The sequence below is a fragment of the Myzus persicae genome, unplaced genomic scaffold (assembly GCF_001856785.1).
Source record: "Myzus persicae strain clone G006 unplaced genomic scaffold, MPER_G0061.0, whole genome shotgun sequence".
In the NCBI taxonomy this organism is placed as follows: Eukaryota; Metazoa; Arthropoda; class Insecta; order Hemiptera; family Aphididae; genus Myzus; species Myzus persicae.
In genome coordinates, this window is record NW_019103978.1 from 292888 (window position 1) to 315999 (window position 23112).

General features: G+C 29.5%; 1 protein-coding gene across 1 annotated transcript in view; it reads left to right on the forward strand.

Annotated features, from left to right (window-relative positions):
* LOC111037125 (glutamate receptor 1-like) overlaps window positions 1-23112 on the forward strand; it is a 182551-nt gene that overhangs the window by 27605 nt on the left and 131834 nt on the right. The window contains exon 2 of the mRNA XM_022319501.1: window positions 5824-5976. Coding sequence (XP_022175193.1) covers window positions 5824-5976 — 153 coding nt within the window. The remainder of the gene's footprint in view (window positions 1-5823; window positions 5977-23112) is intronic.

A 23112-nucleotide genomic window follows, 5' to 3' on the forward strand; every position in this document is an offset into this window, starting at 1 on the left:
AACTCAAATCAAACGCAAAATTGAAGTTTAATCCAAGTCGATCAAAAAATATTGGGGCATGTAGAATCTGGCTTGTTTATACTATATAGATACCTACTTACCAATATATGTTCGTCGGCCGATATGCTGTTGGGTGACCCGGCTGATGTGCTAGGGCATTTAGAGATAAAAACGAACCGTCAAGTCAATCCGGGCCACTGATGTGGGATAGATGGATAGATAGATAGAAGAAGACCGTAGGGGAGGGATCTTGGAGGATTGATAAAGAGAAAGACACACTCATACATACACACACACACACACACACACACACACATGTGATGGGATCGGCAAGGGGTAGGAAAGAAACGGGCTAAAATCCGGGGCAATCAATTTGTTTTACATCAGAAAACCTGGCCGATCGGAAAACAAAAACTCACAAGCGGGAAGGCAAGGGTTGTGCGTGTAAGGGTTAGGGATAACACACGATAGTAGAGTGGAAAAAAGAACGTGAGATTAAGTGAAGGGGGCAGTGCAATAGTGGAAGAAAGAGAGACAGATAGAATGAGTGAGGAGAGGGTGAGACACAGACGGTGGGCGTGGTTTGGACGCGTACCAAACACGTTAGATAGATGATAGGGACTTGGAGCTTTTGTGCCGGCAGTTTATATACACTCCTCTGCGATACAGTTTATATAACACGACTACTATTACTATTACTACTATTATTACGAATACACAGAAAATAGTGTATATAATATGTATGTATGTGTGTGTGGGTGTGTGTGTGTGTGTGTGTGTGTGTGTGTGTGTGTGTGTGTGTGTGCTATCACTATATACCTACTATATGCGACTACGTCACTCTCTGCACGTGAACGTTCACCTCCGCTTGCCACCCGTTGCGTCCTGCTTTTCCGTTAGGCACGAACCCGATCACCGGACACGGTCTTTGGCAACAAATTTAGCGTTCCTTTTTCCTGACGACGGACGGATACACAGAGTTCGATACACACTACCACCATCCCTATTTCTCCTCCTCACTACCTCTCATTCTGTCTGTCTGTCTCTCTCTCTATATATATATACATTACATGCTTCAACCCCTACCCCAACCCATCATTCCCTCACCACCCGACCGAAAGCCAATCTCTCGGTGGCGGCCCGACAACAATTTATCAGGGCTGCCTTTTATTTTGTACTGACAAATGCCTTTTTGTTTATCGCCGGAACGGTAACTCATAATAGTTATTTATATAGATATTATATGTTTTATTTTTTTCTGACTGAAAAAATAGTCTATATAAAGGGTGTATGAGGAGAGGTCGGAACGATAGCAGAGGGAGATGATTTTATCCGGTGCTATTTGTTTTACATAACATAATGATAGATGACCGAACATAATACACATATATCAAAATACTGTATCTTATATGGCCAGACAATTTGACTTTCCACAGACATTGTTCAACAACAGTATGTCCCACGAGAAAATATGAATCAAAACCTGAAACATGTGCATAATAACGCATAAGAAATATGAACGGCTTTTAAGTAAAATCGCGCAGTCGAGATTCCTTAACTCATTTCTCTTTCATTTTTAGTTTTTTGTTTACTGCAATGAAAAAAAAAATATTAAAAATAACGATGACAATATCTATAAACATTTAAAATCAACACTAAATATTTGTACAGCCGTAATGTTCAGGGTGCTTTAATCTGTACAAACAATTTTACGAGTAGAACCGCTAAAGAATAAACTCATTTTAGAATGTTTCACTAAGAAAAACGTTTTTAATAAGAACATCATAGTTAAAAATATTATGTAATTGTAAAGATTTTAATCGAATCATAAAATAACACAATGTTATAAATAATTATAATATAAAATCTTTAAGTTTGTATAGTCTGTACGCGCATTGCAAACGAACAATCACTTTCTGACGAAAAATTGTTGTTAAGTTTGACCAAGCTTGACTTAATTTTAACTAAGTTTTTATATTTAGTTGGAACAATGTACAATTTCCAGGATTTTCAACTTATAAAATATCAAGTTATTTTCTCTGAAATAAAATACAATCACGAATCGTATACATTATAAAAACTCGCATAGTACCTAGCGGCTACCATATATAAATACAATGGAATCGGAACACTAATAGTCCTCGAGGATTATTTATTATTTTTCATTACTTTTCACATTGTTCATAAATATTGTACTCATTTGTACTGATTTTTAAACTTTAATTTATATTTTATAAATTTATTTTTCATAACTACAACCATGGAATAGTCTATAAATAAAGTTATAATCTGAAAATTAACTGAAGATTAAGCCGAAAATACGACAACATTTAAATTCGAGTGATCTTTTGAACACGAAATAACGTTAACACATTTCAGAATAAGTTGAGCATTGTATTATTAAACAAACAGTCTTATACTGGATACGTTTTACATTACGTTTAACGCACCATAAAGATGTTGCTTTTTTATCGTGAATATTTCGATTTTTCGCACGACAGTAAAATCTCCTTTGGAATGCACGAATGTAAACTGTACACGCCATTACGTCAGTTGCTTGAAACGTATTTGAAATGCATACCATGTGAGCAAATATGGTACGGATTGAAGTTTTTAAGCATAGCATTCATATGATGTGTATTTTATAATAAAATATGTAGGCGCATGACACGTCTAGTGTGTTTTATTAATTACTGGCTACCTACTTCGTTGTTGTTAATTGATAAAATTAAAATTAAAAATTACACGTTTTCGTGCGTACACATTACGATATTAAATTATCATACTTATGGGGGTAATCTGAATTTGTTATTCACTTTAATTAAGGCACTTTTTTGGTACTAAAAATGTGTGGGGTGTATGTATATTGCATTTATTCAAAATATATTTGTTTAACAAATTAATAGTTATATTCTCGATTACTCATGAAAACTAACGAATAAATACTCCTGACAAATAACATTAAATTACTTAAGAAGAGTATGATGGTTGAAGATTTTATGATCAACGAAAAACAAATGAGTACCTACCCGTAAAAAGCACATATTTTATATAATTTGAGCTAAAATATATTATAAATTATAACTAATTTATAACTTAAGTCAACACACTTCTACAATTTTTAGATTATTCAAATATACAAGGCTGGAACTAAAACAAACTAAAGTAAATGTAATGGTGTTTGTATTTAGAATATAAAAGTATTAAGTCATCGGACCGCAATATATATACAGTTGATAATATTTCAACAGAATTTGTATGGAGATGTTGTGATTGTTGATTTTTTTAAATTAAATTCAAAGAATTTATTGATACCTAATTGTATTATTTATTTCAGTCACAAAAATTGTTTGTTATTTAATATTATGGTAAGTAAAAAAAATAAGCAATTCAAATATACCTAAGAGAAAATTAGTTATTCGATGCTGAAAAATACCATACAATTATCACATACACAATATATAAGCATATGAGTATATGACATTGTACGAGTATATCACTAAACATATGAGTTGTATATAATACAATATTAATATAATTATACATTAAAGACTAATTTATCATTATTACACAAAAAAGTTTTGTATACATTATTTTTAAATATTTTAAAGTACAGATATTATTAAATTCCAATGTTTAAAGGGAGGTAACCCTTGGGCCGTCGTTGCAAACTACATTGATGTTGGTATGGACTGATGGGAGATTATTGAGTGAAAAGAACAGGGGGTAGAGCCCTTTAGTCCATTACACAATACAAATAATTCAAAATTTTAGCCCCCAAGTCAAATTCCACTTTGATTGTTCCAAAACAAAAACTGCCATTGGATTTTAGGGCAAAATTATCAAAACAGAACAAACGGGGTGAAAAAAAGCTGTTTTCGTATTTTGAGCACTTCAATTGTTATCGGTTTACTATACATATATAAGAATGATCGATAGTTGTTCTCCTCCTTGGATTTAAAGGATAAACGAATAAACGTTGCATATAACAAAATCAGAAAATGTACAAAATTACTAAAGGTGTAGAACAATGTATTTTAATTAATTGGGCTTCTCCTTTAAATCGAAACAATGGCGCTTTCTATTTAATTAGAACCGTAGCAATCGCAATGGATTTGTTAGACGTGTTAATTTGTTTAATCACAAATATATAATCCATACTCAACGTTTTTTTAAATTATCTGATAACTATAGGTAAAGTATGTACTCTTCGAAGTTCAAATCTATAATCATTTCTATAGTCGCACCATACGAGTTATTTTAATTATTTATATTGTGTTTATATGCTATTTATAATTTAAATGGTTCCTTATTCCGAAGTACCTTCACTGGATGGTTTCTTCCCCCAAGACATCAAGCCATCACACATAATTTATAAGAAACCATACATTATGCCTATTGTACTTATTTGTATAGATTGTATAATTTTCTAGTTTACAAATAAAAAAAAAAAAAAAAAAAAATGGTTCCTTAAAATTAATTTAATTTATAATTTAAAAAAAAAAATTATTTTCTAGATAATTCCAATTATTTTGGACTCGATAGGAAGTAGAATCTTAAGTATTACTAATTCATTATTTATATGATATAACTTCGCATTTAACAATACATAAAAGTATAATATAATATTCTGTACAACACACATATTTATATTTCATACGGAATTTGATACTGAGTATTGTATCTAAATGTATTTGTAAAAAAAATAAATGTTTTTCTGTTGAAATATTTATGACATTTCTTAATGCCTTAAAAAAAAAATACACAGAAGAAATTTATAAACCAACATTCATTAGGATAGTAAATATTTTATTTTTCAGATATTTTATTCTCTTAGGATTTAATAAAAAATTTATATTTGAAGTAAAATAAGAATTAAAAGTACATATTATTTATTAGAGTTACTTGCAACTATTATTTTATCATTGTAAATTATTTAGATTATTTAAGCGGTTAGTTACCTTACTAATATAGTAATATCATATTAGCATCAAATAACATAATTGATTATATTTAATTTTAGAATTATTTTAGTATTAAAAATTGTAAAGGTTTTTCATTACGTAAAACAATTTGAACTATTGGAGTAGAAATATAGGTTTTCAGGACAGTTTTATATAAACACAACAATTTCTTCAATATAATATTATTATCATCGGATTTAATGTTCTTGAAAAACTAAGCCGCTTGGCAGCAACGGTCGGTTAAATATGATGATTGGTTTTCGTTCGAAACACAAAAGACTTATCATATTTTTCCGGAGTCTATTTCATGAAACATAATGATTGGTCAATATACCACGGTAATATAAATGTACAAGAACAGTAACCAATGAAGTGACCCAAACTGAATGGCTCAAATATTTGTCTAGTACACAATACACGAATGACGGGTGGTGGTTGGCGGGTAAAATAAAAACTTACGACCATTCTAATAATACTTTTCTAGACGATTTAATGTGAATCTGTTCTTCGGACGAAGTTCCACGGAGATGGCAAGTGGAAAGGGAAGGGCCTTAGTGGGATCAGCTGAACAAAATGTGCACTGGACTAAAAGAGAATAGGATTTTGTATTAGAAAAAAAGAGATAGTTATTCGGAGTGCAAAACTAAGGACAAATTTCCAGTGACCCAAAGGACATACGGAATCGGGTTGGTTGATAAAGGGACAACTTTTTCTTTACACGGTGAAGTCGTGAATAAATCTTATGGCACGATACGTCTGATGACCATTAAAGCGCATTGCGAAGATATTTTTTTTAGCACAATTATTAAAGAATTCATTGAATGTATTATGATTATTGTTATTGTTTTTTTTTTTACAGGAGCGATTTTTGAACAAGGATCTGATGAAGTGCAAACCGCGTTCAAATTAGCCGTGTTTAAGCATAACCAAAACAATACCGAAAGACGATTTGAACTACAAGCATATGTGGATGTGATTAAAACAGCAGACGCTTTCAAGCTATCCAAACTAAGTGAGCTTTTTATTATTTTATTAAATTTTTTTAATCATAAAATAGTATTTAATATATTTTCATCTATAAGTAAATAATTTAAACAAAACACTAACGCTTTTTAAACGAGTAGTATGGTTATATTCGTATTGGTATGCAATACAATTTGTAGAAATTAACAACTGTACTTTAATACCTATAAATGTTTCACTATTTATCCAACCTATAATTAATTAGTGAATGTTAATTTGTATATCTTTAACTTTATTTTATAGAATTTCTAAGACTGTTTATCAAATCAAATATTGTCCTCATAATGAACAAGAGTTTAATGAAGTTAGTTGTATTACAAGAATGGTACATTTATTCTTAAAAAACAATAATAAATCAATTCAAACAAAATACAATTAAAAAAATGTACCCATATAATACGACAAGGATTGAATTAAAACATTGAAACAGCATTTGCTTACACAATTTATTTATTGTTTATTTGTATTCACAATTTGTATTAAAGTGCTGTCACTGCTATATGTGTTCAATTTCAATGTTTAGGATATACGTTCCCTGAAACTTTTTTACTATTTGAAACAGTGTGAACTCGAGAAATACTACAAACGAGTGGCATCGTAAAGACGCAATACCTCTCTTACTCCGATCCCAATCTAAAACTCATTAAATAACTCTGAAAATACTGTAGAAGTTATTAATATGCATCGAAATATTTGTGAAAATAATATTTAAAAAATGACTGTACATGCATCAATTAGTAAAATAATCGAACTCAGTAAATTATTGGCAATATATTTTCCTAATAATCATTTACCCTTATGTACTGCAATGTGCACTGCTTATAATAACTGCAAATTAAAATAAAGATATTATATTTTCATTGGTTTTTCCCTTTGAATGGTACTATTCATCGTAAATAATTACTGAAATGATTATACATACATTTAAAAGTTAACTATCTTAGCGTAAATAATTGTTATTGAAATTTTCATTAATGGAAATTAAATTCAAATTAATCGTCAACTGAAGTGAAGTATACACAGTTCGCTTTTAAGCTTAATTGTCATGAGTCCAGTGATTTTAATATATAAATTTCCATTTGGATACGTTTCTTAAGTAGAAATTATGAACTTGTACTCGTATTGTGTGTTACCTCCCGATAGGGTACTGCTTATTCACTGCCTATAACTTATAGAGGAAGAGGAGCAATTCCGACAATTAATTGTATTATACAGTATTCCAGCAGCACATTTTATGCAATTATAAGTTAATTTCCTTATTGTGTCACTGTTATATATTTCTCAATCACCATTTTAAATTTCACCAATCAAGAAAAATCTCAGTTTTAAATAAAAAAGATCTCAAGACATTGTCAAAAAAATATCATCAATTGATGTTCCGAAATTTTCAATTTTTACAAGACCTAGCTCTGCTTATTAAACTTTTAAAACTGGTCCATAAAAAAAGAATACTTCTTTTCAAGTATTGTATCATACACATTTATTATTTATTACTACATTATGAAGTTGTTTATAATTTATATTGTTTGTATTTGTATTAAATTACGGCATACATATAATATCTAACAAACAATTTTCACTGATCTTCTATTAGTAGAATAGAAATCAAAAGTGTAAATGTATTGTTTTATTTATTTGTTGACACTTTCCCATTAATTATTTTAGATTCTAATACCTAGTTGAATAGAAAAATAATTTAAATGTATAATTTTGTTTATTTTCTGTAATATAGAAAAATTTAGTTACGAATCCAATCAAAAAATTAATAAAAATTTTTGGAATTTTCCATCTTTAGCCATTAACAAACATTCACGCTTTGTTGTATGATAATATGCTATTTTAACACTTAATATTAGATTTAAATTCTGTGAGACAATTTTGTTTATCATTAAACTAAAATCACTATTTGTTTTTACATTTTCACTCATGTTTTTGCAGTCATTTAGATTTTGAGTTATATATCTATTTCCTGGACATATCTCATTCGCTCAGACGATTTATAAGATTAAAGTAGGTTAAAATGGTACTTATACAATTTGACAATCATTTTTAGAGTTTCATAGCTGGGCACTTGATGTGACATTATAAGCAATATAAACATGCGCTAATGGTACGTACCGGTTTTTCACTCAGTTTGAAAACAATTTGAGAAATATATTTGTTTTCGAAATTTGTCATAAATCAATTTTTAAGTTTGACTAAATAGTATTTCACCAAATATTATTGCTTATAATATTTATAATATATTATTACGCAGTCCTACAACTATATAAAATATCGACTGTACGCCTATAAAATAATAAATAGAAACTACGTAGATTATTGAGTTCCTATTTAATGTACACATTATGTATAAAGTATAAATACTAATTATTTTTAATATATCATTTTTTAAGTAGATATTTAATGTAAATGAAGACGTTTATTCAATAATTAACAAGGAATAGGTGATAATTATACAAAATTAGTAATTAATAAATAGCAATACATGTATAAAACAACTTCAGTGTAGCATTCTCATTTAATCAATACACACTGACTGACAAGTGATATTATATCCCCGTTCATTTTGTTATCATAATTAACGTTGAATTCATGTCAAAGGAATAATATTATATTATATCCAATAGCTGTTGGAAAATAAATCATTACATTTTCATAAAAGTATGTAACTGTTACCGACTTATAAAATATAAAAAAATCCCCACGTCGAATTATATTACAAGTAATATAAAAATTATATTTTATGCAAGTATTATGCATTTTAAACAAAAATAATATGATGACAGGCCAATTAAAACAATAAAATTATGTACAACCTTAACAATTAATCAAACGAATTAATTATTTGTTTCACTTAGCCTGATACAAATACCTGTGCAGTTTACATAATATGAAAGGCTTCATCTGTGCGGTTTTTTTTTTTTTGATTTTTAGTAATTTGTAATTTTTCACATAATAATATTGAGCTTCTGGAGCTTCAGTGCTTAAATAAAATATTATTTTCCTTAGATGTACCACTGACAGACGCAGTAGTCATAATAATAATATTATACAAACCAAATGCATTGAGCATATTATCATCATTGTTCTTGCACACATTAATGTAGCTATATTGCCTATTCGATACGCCCTGCTACGCATCATATTAAAAAAAAAAATCGGACAAGGTACAGTGACCGAGTTTTTGGCACTCACTTTGCTTCACTTATCTTCGAACATTAAAGTAGTGTGTTATCGAGTATTAAAAGACATTTTAAATTGAAAGCAATGATAAATCATCGGATTCGAAATGGAGGTAATGGTTTAGTACTAGGTACTTATATATTATATAATAGGTAATTTTAAATATTTTTATGTTGCTACTAAATCTTGCTACTAGATTGTACAAATAATAAAATATGCTCGACGAGTTTTAAAATGCATTGAATATATTAATGAATTATAACGATGGGAACCAGTTAGAAAATACTATATTGAAAAATTGATAGCCGTTTAAACTAATAGTTTATTCGAGATAATCATGGTGTTTACGAAATTATTAATTTACAATATTTGATTATTAATACGTTTTTTTTATATGTTACGATTAAATTTAAATTGTACAGCAAACTAAAACAACTTTTACAGTTTCACTTCACTGAACTCATACACTACCCAATAATACTGTGGTTGTTGGCCAAAATAATATAGTTACTCTGTGAATATACTTTCCACCATCAACATAATACTATGTTTAACGCTATATTTGATAAATGTGAAGCAATGATAATGTGCAATAATACTTAATAGATCATGCACATTTCTTTTTACCGAAAATGTACTTGGATTAATTTTAAACTTATAAATTACAATACGACACACTTCCTACGTAAATATAACAAGCTGGTATACATGTTATAGTTAGACGTGTATGAAATGGTAGCTATAACAACAAGGAACATGTAAATAATATATAGATGATGACTGATATACATCCTATATATGTTTAAGAGCCACATATGGTGCATATTTCTCAGAAAAAGGGTACCGTGTTTGGCTGAACAGTTGATGATACCTGTGGAGTCATGTTCAGAATTCGTTTCTCTGACATTTTGTGGCACTTTATAATACTAAAAAATTCTGAACATACGTAGTATTATTTATACCTATACCATATACACATTGGCGGAAAATGAAGTGGAACAGTTCGATTGAAAATCGTTGTGAATCAGACGATAGCCAGACATATACGTTGAAAATAGACGACGACAACTACGGTTACCCACTCACAGAGAGTGTCCCATATACGATGAAAAATGGTACGATATTCGGCCGAGCTTACCCGGCGTACTGGTGTTTAGAAAAACACCCATTTACAGAACGTTGACATAATATTTCAACATTGTCAACAAAATAAAATGAGGTTCTGAACTCTTGTGATCCGACCGTTTTAAGCTACCTATTTATACCAATAACCTATGTTTATACTGTTCTAAGTGTTACGTTGATATTAAATTTTAAATTAATACCAGATAGTACCTATTAATAGTGTATGAGATAATATTAGAATATTTGTGAATTGTTTGAGACAAAAATTAACTATTTATTTATGCAACCATGGTATTAAAAGAAAAATGCATTTCTTATTAGTTATTGAAATATAAATAAATAGTAAAATATCGTTATGATATAATATAGTCTGACCGTCTCAAGATCGTTTTTTTGTATGCAATGATTCGTCATTGAATTCACATTTAATTATACATCCTGTACAGTGACCTAGTCAATGACGACGTGCACTCGACAACCACTGTGATACATCAGAGCTGAATGGTTTGATTTTTATTATTTAATTTTGAAGTAAATCTTTTACCGATGCCATTATTACAATTGTTGGGTACATTTTTATCTCAAGGTCTAAGAAAAAATCAATGTGCCTAGGATATTTATTCGACTTAATCCGCCAACACAATCCGGTCGGTGTTTAACGCTCAAAGACTTGCGTTGGGATAATATATAATATGCTGCAAATATAAATCGAACCACAGCTGTAGGTGTGGGCGGCAGTTTCTTCGACGATGACACGTAAATAATTAAGGATATAATACGTTTTACATATATACTACAATATACATGTACAAACATTCTAATAACATTCTTTATCTAACTGTATTGAAATTAATTGCAACCGACAGAATTCGCGTTCGGCCTAGTCGTTTTCCTTGCCGTCAGTGACATTTTACCACCACAGTAATCACTAAAATGTCGTTATTATAATTGCTGTCGTTATTGATACATTATCAGTGACTGACTGTAGAATAACAAATAGTGATTACGACAATATTCATTTGCTGTAGCGTGGCTCCTAAAATTGAGCATGTCGTTTTATACTTATTGTAATAACTATAAACAATATTTATGCAGGAAATATACATTTTTTTAATAATATGTTTTATAAATTAAATTTACCGATTTCCAGAAAATTTCACAACTTACAAGCTTCTCTATTTGGAATTTGATTGTATGAGTTTAAGGAGAAAAGGTGCCGATATCAGGTTTATAAACGGCAATATTGGCTCCTCTGAATTACACTTTATGATTGGCTTTAATTTTGGCAATCACGGTAAAGAATTCATTACCTAATAATTTATTTCAAGTTAAATTTTGTTATAATAACTATAGTTTTGATTCTAATTTTCATAGAGTTCTCTTGTTAGCAAACCAAATATGTATCTGTTTATATTGACTTTTCCCTAATGTCAAGTAATGTTTTTAAACAAAATGTATTTAAGAATGTATAGATAAATTAAAAATAGAAATTTGTGTGAACATTTCTGCTTTGTATACTTTACGCCATATTATGTTTAAGTTAGCTGTATTCCATTTTGTTAATATTACCAGTATTTAAATCAAAGTTGAACTATTATATTATACACTGTAAAATAGGGTTCTTACACGTTAATAATAATAGCAAAATGAAAACTTATAATGTATAGTATGCAGGTACCATTACTGTGTAATTTTGTTCTTGTTAATATATTTTTATACATGGTTTGACTTAATATCATGAGTGGCTTAATCTAAATACCCAAAATATTATATTTTTTTTGAAACTCTTATCATTATGATAATTTTATAATCTTAGTAGATATATTATGTATATATTGATTGCTTGTCCTTTATTACATCGTCTAAATATTACAAGTTTAATATTTAAAAAAGAACTGTTTGCAAATTATATTAAACGACGGAGTTGGAAGTCAAATTGACGCTAAATCAATATGGAACGTACTAACGACGGACAAAATATTATGTCAACAATATAATTGACATTTGTAGCTTATTCGATAAAACCACGAATATAAAATAAAATATTATAAATAACATGACGTCCAATATTTATACTTTTTTGTTTGTCCGTCAATAATGACTGAACTTCTATAGTTGAAATTCGTCCATTGACAGTTTGATATAACTTTTTGCGGAGTTGTCAAATATTCGTTACAAAACGTGTGCATTTCAGTTTTTCCGATGTTTCGGATTATTTTGGCAGTGTTTACCTGCAGGTATACCTCCCACTGTTTAGAACAGAATGGAATGTTATTTCGGTAACCTTAGTAATGGTATACTACGCTGACAAGCTATCGAAGCCGATCATCCTATGTAGGAACACATTATAATAATTGGTACGAGTTTAATACAGCGATATTAATTTTTAGTACGGGTAGGTAGAATTAAAGAAGAGTTGAGTGACAGAATAGGATATTATCATCAATGTGTCAATTGACGTTAAAATAAAATTATAAAAACGGCAGTTTTGAAGTTGTAATTTTTATTACTTATTCTCAAAACCATCCCATTAGTGTACCACGCCATTATTATTTCTTTCTGCCGATTTATCCGTGAACAATAAACACTAGCTAGAGTAAATACACTTTAAGTAAAAAAAATATTCATTGTTTCTTCGATTTGATTCGGTTCGATCAGTACGTGCACGACGTTCGCGCATAATTTATTCGTATCAAGTGTTTATAAAACACAATAAATATTCAAACTCGAAAGACTGTTTACCAATCAACATCGTAACGACCATCAGTCTTAGAATTTACTCGTGAAAACAAGAGGTGTCATAATTTTTAGGTACGGATATAATCACATACCACTTTATAGTACATGGAGGTATAGGTCTCGCTGAAAGGAAGGTACTGAGTATAAATTAATGTTTTTCATTTCCCAAATTAACGGATCGTTAATTATTATATCAATTTCGTTTCGAGTAAATGAACATCTACAGTTTACGCTCGGTGTGTTTTCGATTAACAGAGTCATTTTAATCGGTTTTTAATTCACTTCGGAGTGTTGAGTGAAGTTCACATAATATGATTTCTTATAAATTAAATATACAGACACGTTCACTGGACCATTCCGGCATACATAGGAAATATTTGATTAATCTACAAACCACGAGGTTACAATATTATATACAATTATATACTTTTATACATTTGATTTAATCTATCCGTAAATTACGATGAATGATCAATATTCCATCTGTGGAGTTCAAATATAATAATAATAATATACGTCACATTGTATCATATTTTTACTGTGATATAATATTATAATCGACGCCTATCTTTCTTACCGTTCCCATTTGTATTATATACCATGGTACGACGATACCGTTGTTTGTGTTATAATAATTTTCAGGCCTTGGATGCAATGTCCCTTGATGAATTAGAAAGAAACTTATATTATAATTTTAACCGCAGTCACTGGCATTGCATCATATACACGATCGTGGATTAGGTTCCGAATAGTGCCACGGGTGAGGCACCGCATGCATAATATGCAATGACCCATCACCCCTCCGATGGTGCCAACTACCAGAGTAGTGGTATCAACCGCTGTTTCTGACAGATCGCTGACATCGGAAGGTAGGGAGCATAGGTACTGTAGTCTCCTCCCTAAGTCAAAAAGGTTGATAAATTGTATTCAAATCAACTGCTAACTATGATGATCGGCCAGACTATAATATAAAAGTTTCCCCTCGACGTACCCTAAAATATGTTATCATAAACGAAAACAGTCTAGTACTATAGTTGCCTCATAATAGACTGATGATAAATGTATAAAAAAACATAGTTTCTAAGTGAACCAAACATTTCACATACATATTTACAGAATATAAATATAATAATAATAATAATAATAATAATATTTATACTCGTACTATGTTATTTGTAATTTTGGTTATGTTACTAAATGTTCTTTTTATTGACTAATTATATTTTTATTTTTACGCATTTTTGATCAGGGGAGCCTCGGCAACATAGGTCATTGAGTGAGATGTGGTACAGTATTGGGGTTTTTGTTAATTTTGAGTAGATTTTTGTGTCGGTAGGGTTGTAACATGTGTTTCTGTATGTGTGGGAAGGATATGTTGCTAATAATCCCGGGTGGTCACCCATCCGAGAGCTAACAACATCGGCCGGTGTGTACACTCAAAGCGCATACCCAGCGCTTATTGAAGACATCGCGCCACTAATTATATTATTATTTTATATAGTTGTGTATTATTTGTATAAATGTATACAATAACATACCTACTGACATATTTTTTAATTGTAGGTGCTACATAATTCTAAATATCTAAAAAATGTGTTTGGTGGTTACACTTTTCTCAATATTTTTTGTTATAATAATGGTTACTATAGTTATAAGAGTACTATAAGTGTATTAAATACACGTTATTGAAAATTTAATTTTTTATAATTTTAACGCAATATAAAATTAGGTAATGCATACATTCATAAAGGTATTTACGTGGTACATTTTAGTGAAGTTTATGAACCATCACTTAATCCCATATGGGAGACAACTATTAACCTTTTTATTTACGATAAGGATGAGATGCAAATCGTTTATTTTGGGACTAAAATGGTATGCGCCGGGTGGATATTATATGACCCATCACCCGTGCCGAGGAATCGTCCACTGTTTTCACCGGCACATACAAACACATGTTATGACCTCTTTTACGTTTACAAAATATATTTTTATTTAACATAATATTATATAGTCACTGCAGTAATAAAAAAAATAATATCGGTCATCCTCAAAGTTATCGCGAATGCAATTTACGAATTTATTTGAGTACGCGAATCTCTCTGGTAAAACAATGTTTTCATATTGCAATATTTTACGTTTGTCGTGGTTTTGGTATGGAATGATTTATTATCATGTAATAATACATGGGTATGTGCCAGGAAAAAAACAATCAAGGCATTAACCCCGAATAGAGGACATTGTAAAAATGATGTGGTTAATTATATAATTATAATTAAATTATAATTATAATTACTAAATCGGAGCGATTTTAATATATTTATTTTTAAAAAAATCCAAACTAATGTCTTTTCTATGTCATCTGTTCAAAATTTATTGAAAATTGTTATTTTAGTGAGATAAATGTTGAAATGAGGTCACCGGCTCAAAACCCTCTTAATGAAAATGCAAATTAAGATGTTTTTCTAACTCAGACCCTTAGTCAAGAAGTGATAATAATGAAACAAATAAAATTAAACTTGACAATATTATAAAAATCATCATACAATTCATAAGCTACAGCCTAGTGGTTTTAATTTTTAGGATACCCATAATTTAATGTTTTAATTTTTTTATAACAATAATAAATAATGAATGATGCAAATGTAATTATACTTTTTGAACTTTGTTTGAAATATGTAAATGTAGGTCTTAATATTTTTTTAAATACCTCACCTAAATTTTATGCTGTGTATTAACAGCGTTAAGAAATAACTTTTAAAATTTTTTAAAATACATATTTAATACTCTTTTTTTCAAATGCATTTAATTAATATTCTATTACTTTTTAGAAGTACTCAAATGTTTTTAAATTTCAAAATTAATCTAAGAAAATAAATTGTTTATTTTTATTTTTATTTTTAATAAGTCATTGTTTTGCTTTGCTTTTTCTTTCTTCAAAAGGTTTATCAGTAAATACCTACCTACAAAAAAATTGATAATTCTTTATCAAACACAATTTTTTAGATTCTGAGGGAAACAATAAATTTATTGACATTTCAGTGATGTGTAGTAGAAAAGTGAATATAGTTGATAATTTAGGGGGTAAAAAGTAAAAATTCAGGATTTTTAAAAGCACCGGAAAAACAAAAAAAACTGGAACACAAAAATTAATCAGCGTAGGTATTAAAAATTTTAGCCAAATCCCTATAAATTAAAATATTCAAAATATTTTTATTTTTATATATGTTTTTAGATTATTTATAGACATAATAATTTTACATATTTTTTCATAATTTTTAGCTTTGCGTAAAAACTTAACAATTTAATCAAGGTTCCTCACATATTTTATTACTTTAACTAAAAAAAAGTTGAGCATAAAACCACATTATTTTTTTATGAGTGTCTGAAGTTAAAATCTTACAAAGTTCTTCAACATTTAGGAAATTTGCAAGACATTGCGATAAGAAGTTCATAAAAATTGTCTTTTTGTGTATAAGATTTCAAATAATGTTAACGATATATACACACACTATTTTTTTTTAAAGCATCTGACGCTTAAATTTTTACAAACCTAAACAATTTACAAATAATTTTGTGTACTAGTTAAAAATGTACAAAATATTTAATCATTATAGCTAAGGATTGGCAATTTAATACAAGATATCTCAAAGTAGTTCATATCGTAATAAAAATAATAAAAATATATAAACTTAGTTTTTTTTATAGACATTTTAGTTTAAAATTTGGACACGGAATTAGATATTTCAAAAATAATAGAGGAAGAATAACGGTTTTAATATTTTTTTTGTGATTTAAAAATATTATTTGTAGGTATTTGAGACTTATAATGTATATGATTATTTAATGAAATGTTATACTCACAATTATGACATTTTCAAACACAATTTTGAAAAAAAATGAATTCAACCTACTGTGTAATACTTATGTCTAATTGTAAAATAAATTAATTTAATATCAATGATATTTTAAATTATACTTACATATATAGTAACGAATAGGGTGAAAATACGTCTTCGCTCACAATTTATTTTTTTTCGTATCGAATGTTTTTATATCATTGAATTCAAATTTAACACATCCATTACAAGTGGGCACTCTGTCACCCACTGTCCAGCAGATCAGTACCCACTTGCCAAGCTTTATTATTTCGTTTTTATAAATGGCACATTAACACAATCATGCTATCTTCAATTAGAATTTGATACCACGATTCACATAATTTATTACCGAAATAATAGAACAAAATGGACCACTCAAAAATTAAAATCAAAGTATTCAATACCAATAATAATCAGTTTAATTTTTAAACACAATTTAAATTTATAATAATATATAATAAATGCATAAATAGTTAATATTACTCACAATACTCACTGTTCTAACTAGTCAAACACATATATAGAAGATTTATACTGTTATTATGACGTAACGTTATGCTGAAATAAAAAAAGCACAATATGTGTGTTCTTGGTTTATTATTATTATTATTATTATTTAAACAGAACCATTTATATGAGTGTGCGAAACAATATATAGTTTATTTCGAGTCGGTAGCACAACATTCTTAACTTACGACTGCACACAATATGTACGCCGCTGCCGACGATTTGCTCTTCAAGGGTGTTCGCGGACCAGCAGCTGTTGACAAGTAATCGAGAGAGATTGTAATCTAAGTAGATTGCCGTTTGTGAATTAAACCGAATTAAGTTTTCCGCGGTTTAAGACCACCCACCGCTGTAGCGAAGTTCTATGCACAAACAAAATTACGGTTTCTCATCACACGCCGGCGAGCGTTGTTTTTTCTACACTCCAAACCGAGCAACGCGCTATCGAGCAACTTTGTTACCGAACACGTCGTTTTCATAATATTGCGTTTTGGTTCAATTCAGACGTAAAACGGTGGGGGGGGGGGGTGTACCCAAGTACGCGAATCGAAATACATGGTTAAGGTAAATGTATGTTTATCGTCGTAATCGATATACGCACGGCTTGCGACGATCTATGTGAAACTAACGAGTGAGAGTTCGTTTCCACCAATTCACGTCGTATTAGGTATACCATAAAAAAAATGTATCATCTACATCGTATATCGGACAAGTCATATTTTTCAGAATTATTGAAATTTATTCAAGTATTTATGAATTCAATTAAATAAGACCATTTTTATTAATATAAATAAAAAAATTTTCAACCCGATATCCAGAAAAAACACTGTTTTTTCGACTACAATATTTAAGGGTTATAAATAAAATAAAACATTTTTGATAGACGGTAATGTATAATGTATAGGTATAACGTGAAAACAAAGATGATATTATTACGGCACTCGTCATTATGGAACTGTACTCGAAGGATTTTGTTTCACGACGCTTTTTGAATCGTTTACTGTTACAGTAAGCGATTCAAGTGGGTAAAAGGCAAAAAAAAAAAACCAAAACGCAAAAGAAAAGCTCAGAAGAAAAATGAATCGTAATGACTGCCACCGTCGCTTTATTTTAATTTTAATAAATAGAAGGTGTTTCGCAGTGCATATTAATGATTCATATTTTTGCGACGGACGTTAATGAAGGCCTGAGCTGCTAGAGGCGTTAACGTCCCATCCCATCATGGCTCGTTAAACGGGTACTTGGTCCAATTAATAATAATAATATATTTGGTTTGGTTAGCTCGAGGAGTGGTATGGGGGTGGGGGGTAGATCGTTATACAAGCGTAGACGAAGAACACGAGACCTTTGATATTTTACACGGATACACGCTCCCAGCAGAAGGGGACGATTGAATGACGCTGATCCGTTTGGTAACTGGAAACGGTTCTTGTTTGTCCAAAAGACAAGACTAATGCGGTTTTGTTGGCTTTGAAACCGGAGCCCCAGTTGGAAATACCCCAAGGGGCTACTGCCTTTGCAGTGATAACTTAACTCGTCTTATTTTCGTTGTTACGGGCCCTGGTCACGACGACAAAATATTAATTCTATTGGGATTCGTGCATAGGATAAAATAATCGTACGAGATTTAAGTACAATAAACACAATAGCTATATGGAGCCACCCTATTTGAGAATGATAATACGTACATTGTAAATAGATATTTATCCTCTTATTCTGACAACATTTTTATTTGGTCTCGTTTTCTAATTAAATTATACATAGTGTGTAACGCGATCGAATTTTGTTTGGCGTCGGATCGTATACCCCATCAAGCCAATTTCTCAGGTATAAACACTTTATTATATTATAATATTCATACTTTACCTCATTAATTTAAATTTTATCTCGTGTGTTTAGGTTATATTTTGCAATATTTGGTTTGCGTCTATATAAACACGCCCATGTGGCCACAATGTGTAATTAAAAGAACATAATTAGACGATAAACACCCTCAAGCGTTACACATATAATGTTTACATACAACCAAAAATGGCGTTTTGCATTATAAATTCTCTGATTAAATCGTATTATGATATCGCACGTGCCTATTAACAAATTATATCAATATTAATTAGGTATGTATGCACATAGACCACCATGATCTGTTTTGTTTAAATTGTCTGAGCCCGTAGAAATAAATCTACATAATATGTTTATGTCTTCTATTATAATTTTATGTACGTGTATTCGATTTATTTTCAGAAAAAAAATAACTATTGTAAACTACTATTGTTATATACATACTTGTATTTAGTGCTTGAAACGTCTCAACAATATTTCACTGCACAACAATTATTATTCGTGTCATAGAATTACAATGCTCAAAAATAAAATTACACTTTTGAGTTTTTTCTCTTTTACATTGTACGTTGCATAGTTGTATAATATAGTCGACTATTTAATATTATTGAATTCCATACGACGAAACATTTTACAGAGCGTTTATTACATTACTACTTTATTGTTACTTACTTACTGGTTGTTCATCACATGCATTTATCTATTGTTATTAGAATGCAATATTATTTACACAACAATACATAAATATACAAGACGCAGTGTCATTACATAGGTATTGTCATTTGCATACTAATATTAAGTTTATAGAATGTACACAGAAATATCGTGGTCGTAACTTACAGTGTTTTAAAGACCGGATATATTTAAATTCACAAACTCGATGAAAACTTTAGCTGTGAATACGTTTAGTACATTCAACTGACACTCGGTGGAGGTCATCTTTAAGTTGTGTGACTTATGAACTCAAATTTCCACTTTATATAAAACAAAAGTTTTGAATTACGATGGCAACAAAAAATAATACTGTATACCACGTGGCCATATAAAAATTAGAATTTCAATGGCATGAAAATAGTGGTGAAAGAAAAAACTTGGTAAAAAATTACAACAGATTTTTCCACGTTACAATTGTTCATCTGAACGTATGGCAGAATGACAAATCCACATACATTCAAACTTTTACTAGTGTATATATATATATAAATAGTTTTTTCGGTACTTTCGCTTCCACCTTTAGAGGAATCGAAGCAGCGTAATCTCCTGTCGTCTATTTGGGGTCAATCCTCTTCTATTTGAGAGAGTATAAAATACGACTCTGTGAAAAAGTCTTTTTTCCATTTTAAACACATAAATATATAATATTAAATAAAATATACGGCTTCATAACATAATTAAATTGTAAAATTAAGCATTGTAATTGTATGTACCTAACTGTTCAATTGACAATTGTTGGGTATCAAAATTTAAGGTGTATTCTCTTTATCAAATAAATGAGCCTAATAATATACAAATATAACTGGGCTATTTATGTCATTACATAAATTAATCTTAAAATAAAAAACCTTACTTTTTAAAATTTAGAAATTGTTTTAAGAAATAGAAAGTGTGTATGGAACAGATTTAAACAAAGCTATACTTAGGTATTTACCTATATATATTTTGTACCTTTTCTCTTTGATTTAATGTTATTTTGAGTAATGATAATTAGTAGGTACTCAGATTCATAATTATTCTCAAGGTAAATCGAACTATAATTTATAGGTATACTTAAACACTATTATCTTAAAAATCTTGACCCTTCTTTTTTTCTTTGTAAACGCTTAACATTTTAATTACATAGAAATTAATTGGTGTTACGACTTGAATATTTTTAGATTTTGTTTTTATACACCTTGTAGTTATTAGGGAGGCTTGACATTTTAACACCAAGTTGTTTTATAATATTTTATGTACAAAATGTATTTTTTTCCAATAAATCATATTTGTGTTGTTTTTTTTTACTATTAACGTTAAAAGCTTAGGTTGTAATCTTATAATTTATTTTATGAGTTTTTTCAGATTAAAATAATCAGATATTGTTATTTATAGATTAAAAATAATATTTTGATATAATATCACTATTTGCTATTTATCTATTTATAAGCCCTAGAGATGGTCTTGTTCTTTTTATGTGGCTCATACTTTTAGATTTTGAGCAGTGCTAGGGAACTCTAAAGAGAACTATATCGGTTTTACAATGGTGAGTTTTTTTTCAACGGATAACATTTTTAGTACATAAAAAGACTCTAAAAGTTTCTTTCAGTGCTTCTATATAGATTGGGCATACAGGTGAAGTGGTGAACACAGATTGTAGTTGTAAAGAGGTAGTTGTACTCGAAAATCCGAGTAGTTTTTGTGAAAACTGCCAAACAAAAGGTGAATAAATGAAAACAAGCACCCGTTTTTAACATAACCTTGAACCGTTTTGGGTAACCAAGCTCGAATCTTTTTTTTAAGTATTTTATTACAAAACAACCATTTCAAAAGTAAACATATAAAGATTTCATGTTTTGTTTTGGGAAAATACAAATATTCTATACACCCAATGATTCTCATTGCTTAGAATTTAAATATTTACGAATAATAAGTTATGAGTTTATAACCCTAATTAAACCGTTATGTATACTTCAATGCAAACAGATATTTATGAATTGTTCTAAATAAAAATATCCGGCACGTGCATCAAAGGATATTTGCTTATTATGAGTTAGGGATCGTTTAATATACGAGTACATATAGGGTTATAAGAATATATAAAGGAAAATGTTACCGTCTTTAAAATAAACGCGGGTTAATTGCGTTGGCGTCATTATTTCCATTAAAAAAATGTACACCTCGAAGAACGAAAGAAATGATAATACATTTTTGATGACTTTCATTATTTCATTATTTCATTCAGTTCTATTCATTTATTGCAATATTATTATGGATTTTATTCGTTTTCAAATGTGTAAAAACTATGAGAATTGAGATTTATAAATATATTTGATGGTGTCCGAGATTTTCTCTTTAACTAAACTGAAAAATGAACATCAAATTGTTTATGCTATATTATACTAGAAATTTCAGTGAAAATAAAATAAACCTATGTAAAAGTTACTTATAACATCAATTTATATACACATTGGTGAATCGTCCTTGTGATACATACGTTGACGCGTTGGACGTAATAGTTAATAGTAATAATAATAGTTATTATAATTTTATGGATACATAAGTAGAATATTAATATTATATTATTCATCCGACGTTAACAATTAATACTTAATGAGTATATGAAATTATTATATTACCACAGTCCACGGGTCGTTGTCTAAAATCATGCAAATGTATTCCATATTAACAATGAACGGGTAGGTACCTCCATGTATGACAGCGATCGGATTTGGATCATTATTCAATTTTAGGGAGCATATATTTTTCGAGTTATTCGAACAGCTTTTGACAGAATTTCTTTTTACGAGTTTGTATACTTGTGAAAAGAAATTCTGCGGTCACCAGTCTTTATCACTACGTCATATAAACTGAAGTGTATTATAAATATTTTATACCTGAGCGTGTCATTTAACGGCCATGGAACGACGTGGCCGTTTGGCGTTCCCAAGACGATGGTGGACAACATAATAACATAGCATAATATAATAGAGACCTCGCGGGAATTTTTCGGGGTAGCAAATTATTTTTTTATGAACATAACGTACACTGCCATCATACCCATGCATACTATTATATTATACTGCAAGTGCGTCAAAGGGAAATTGTAGATCGTTGAGCTAGAAAACCCTTACAATTAGTAGCTGGAGAAA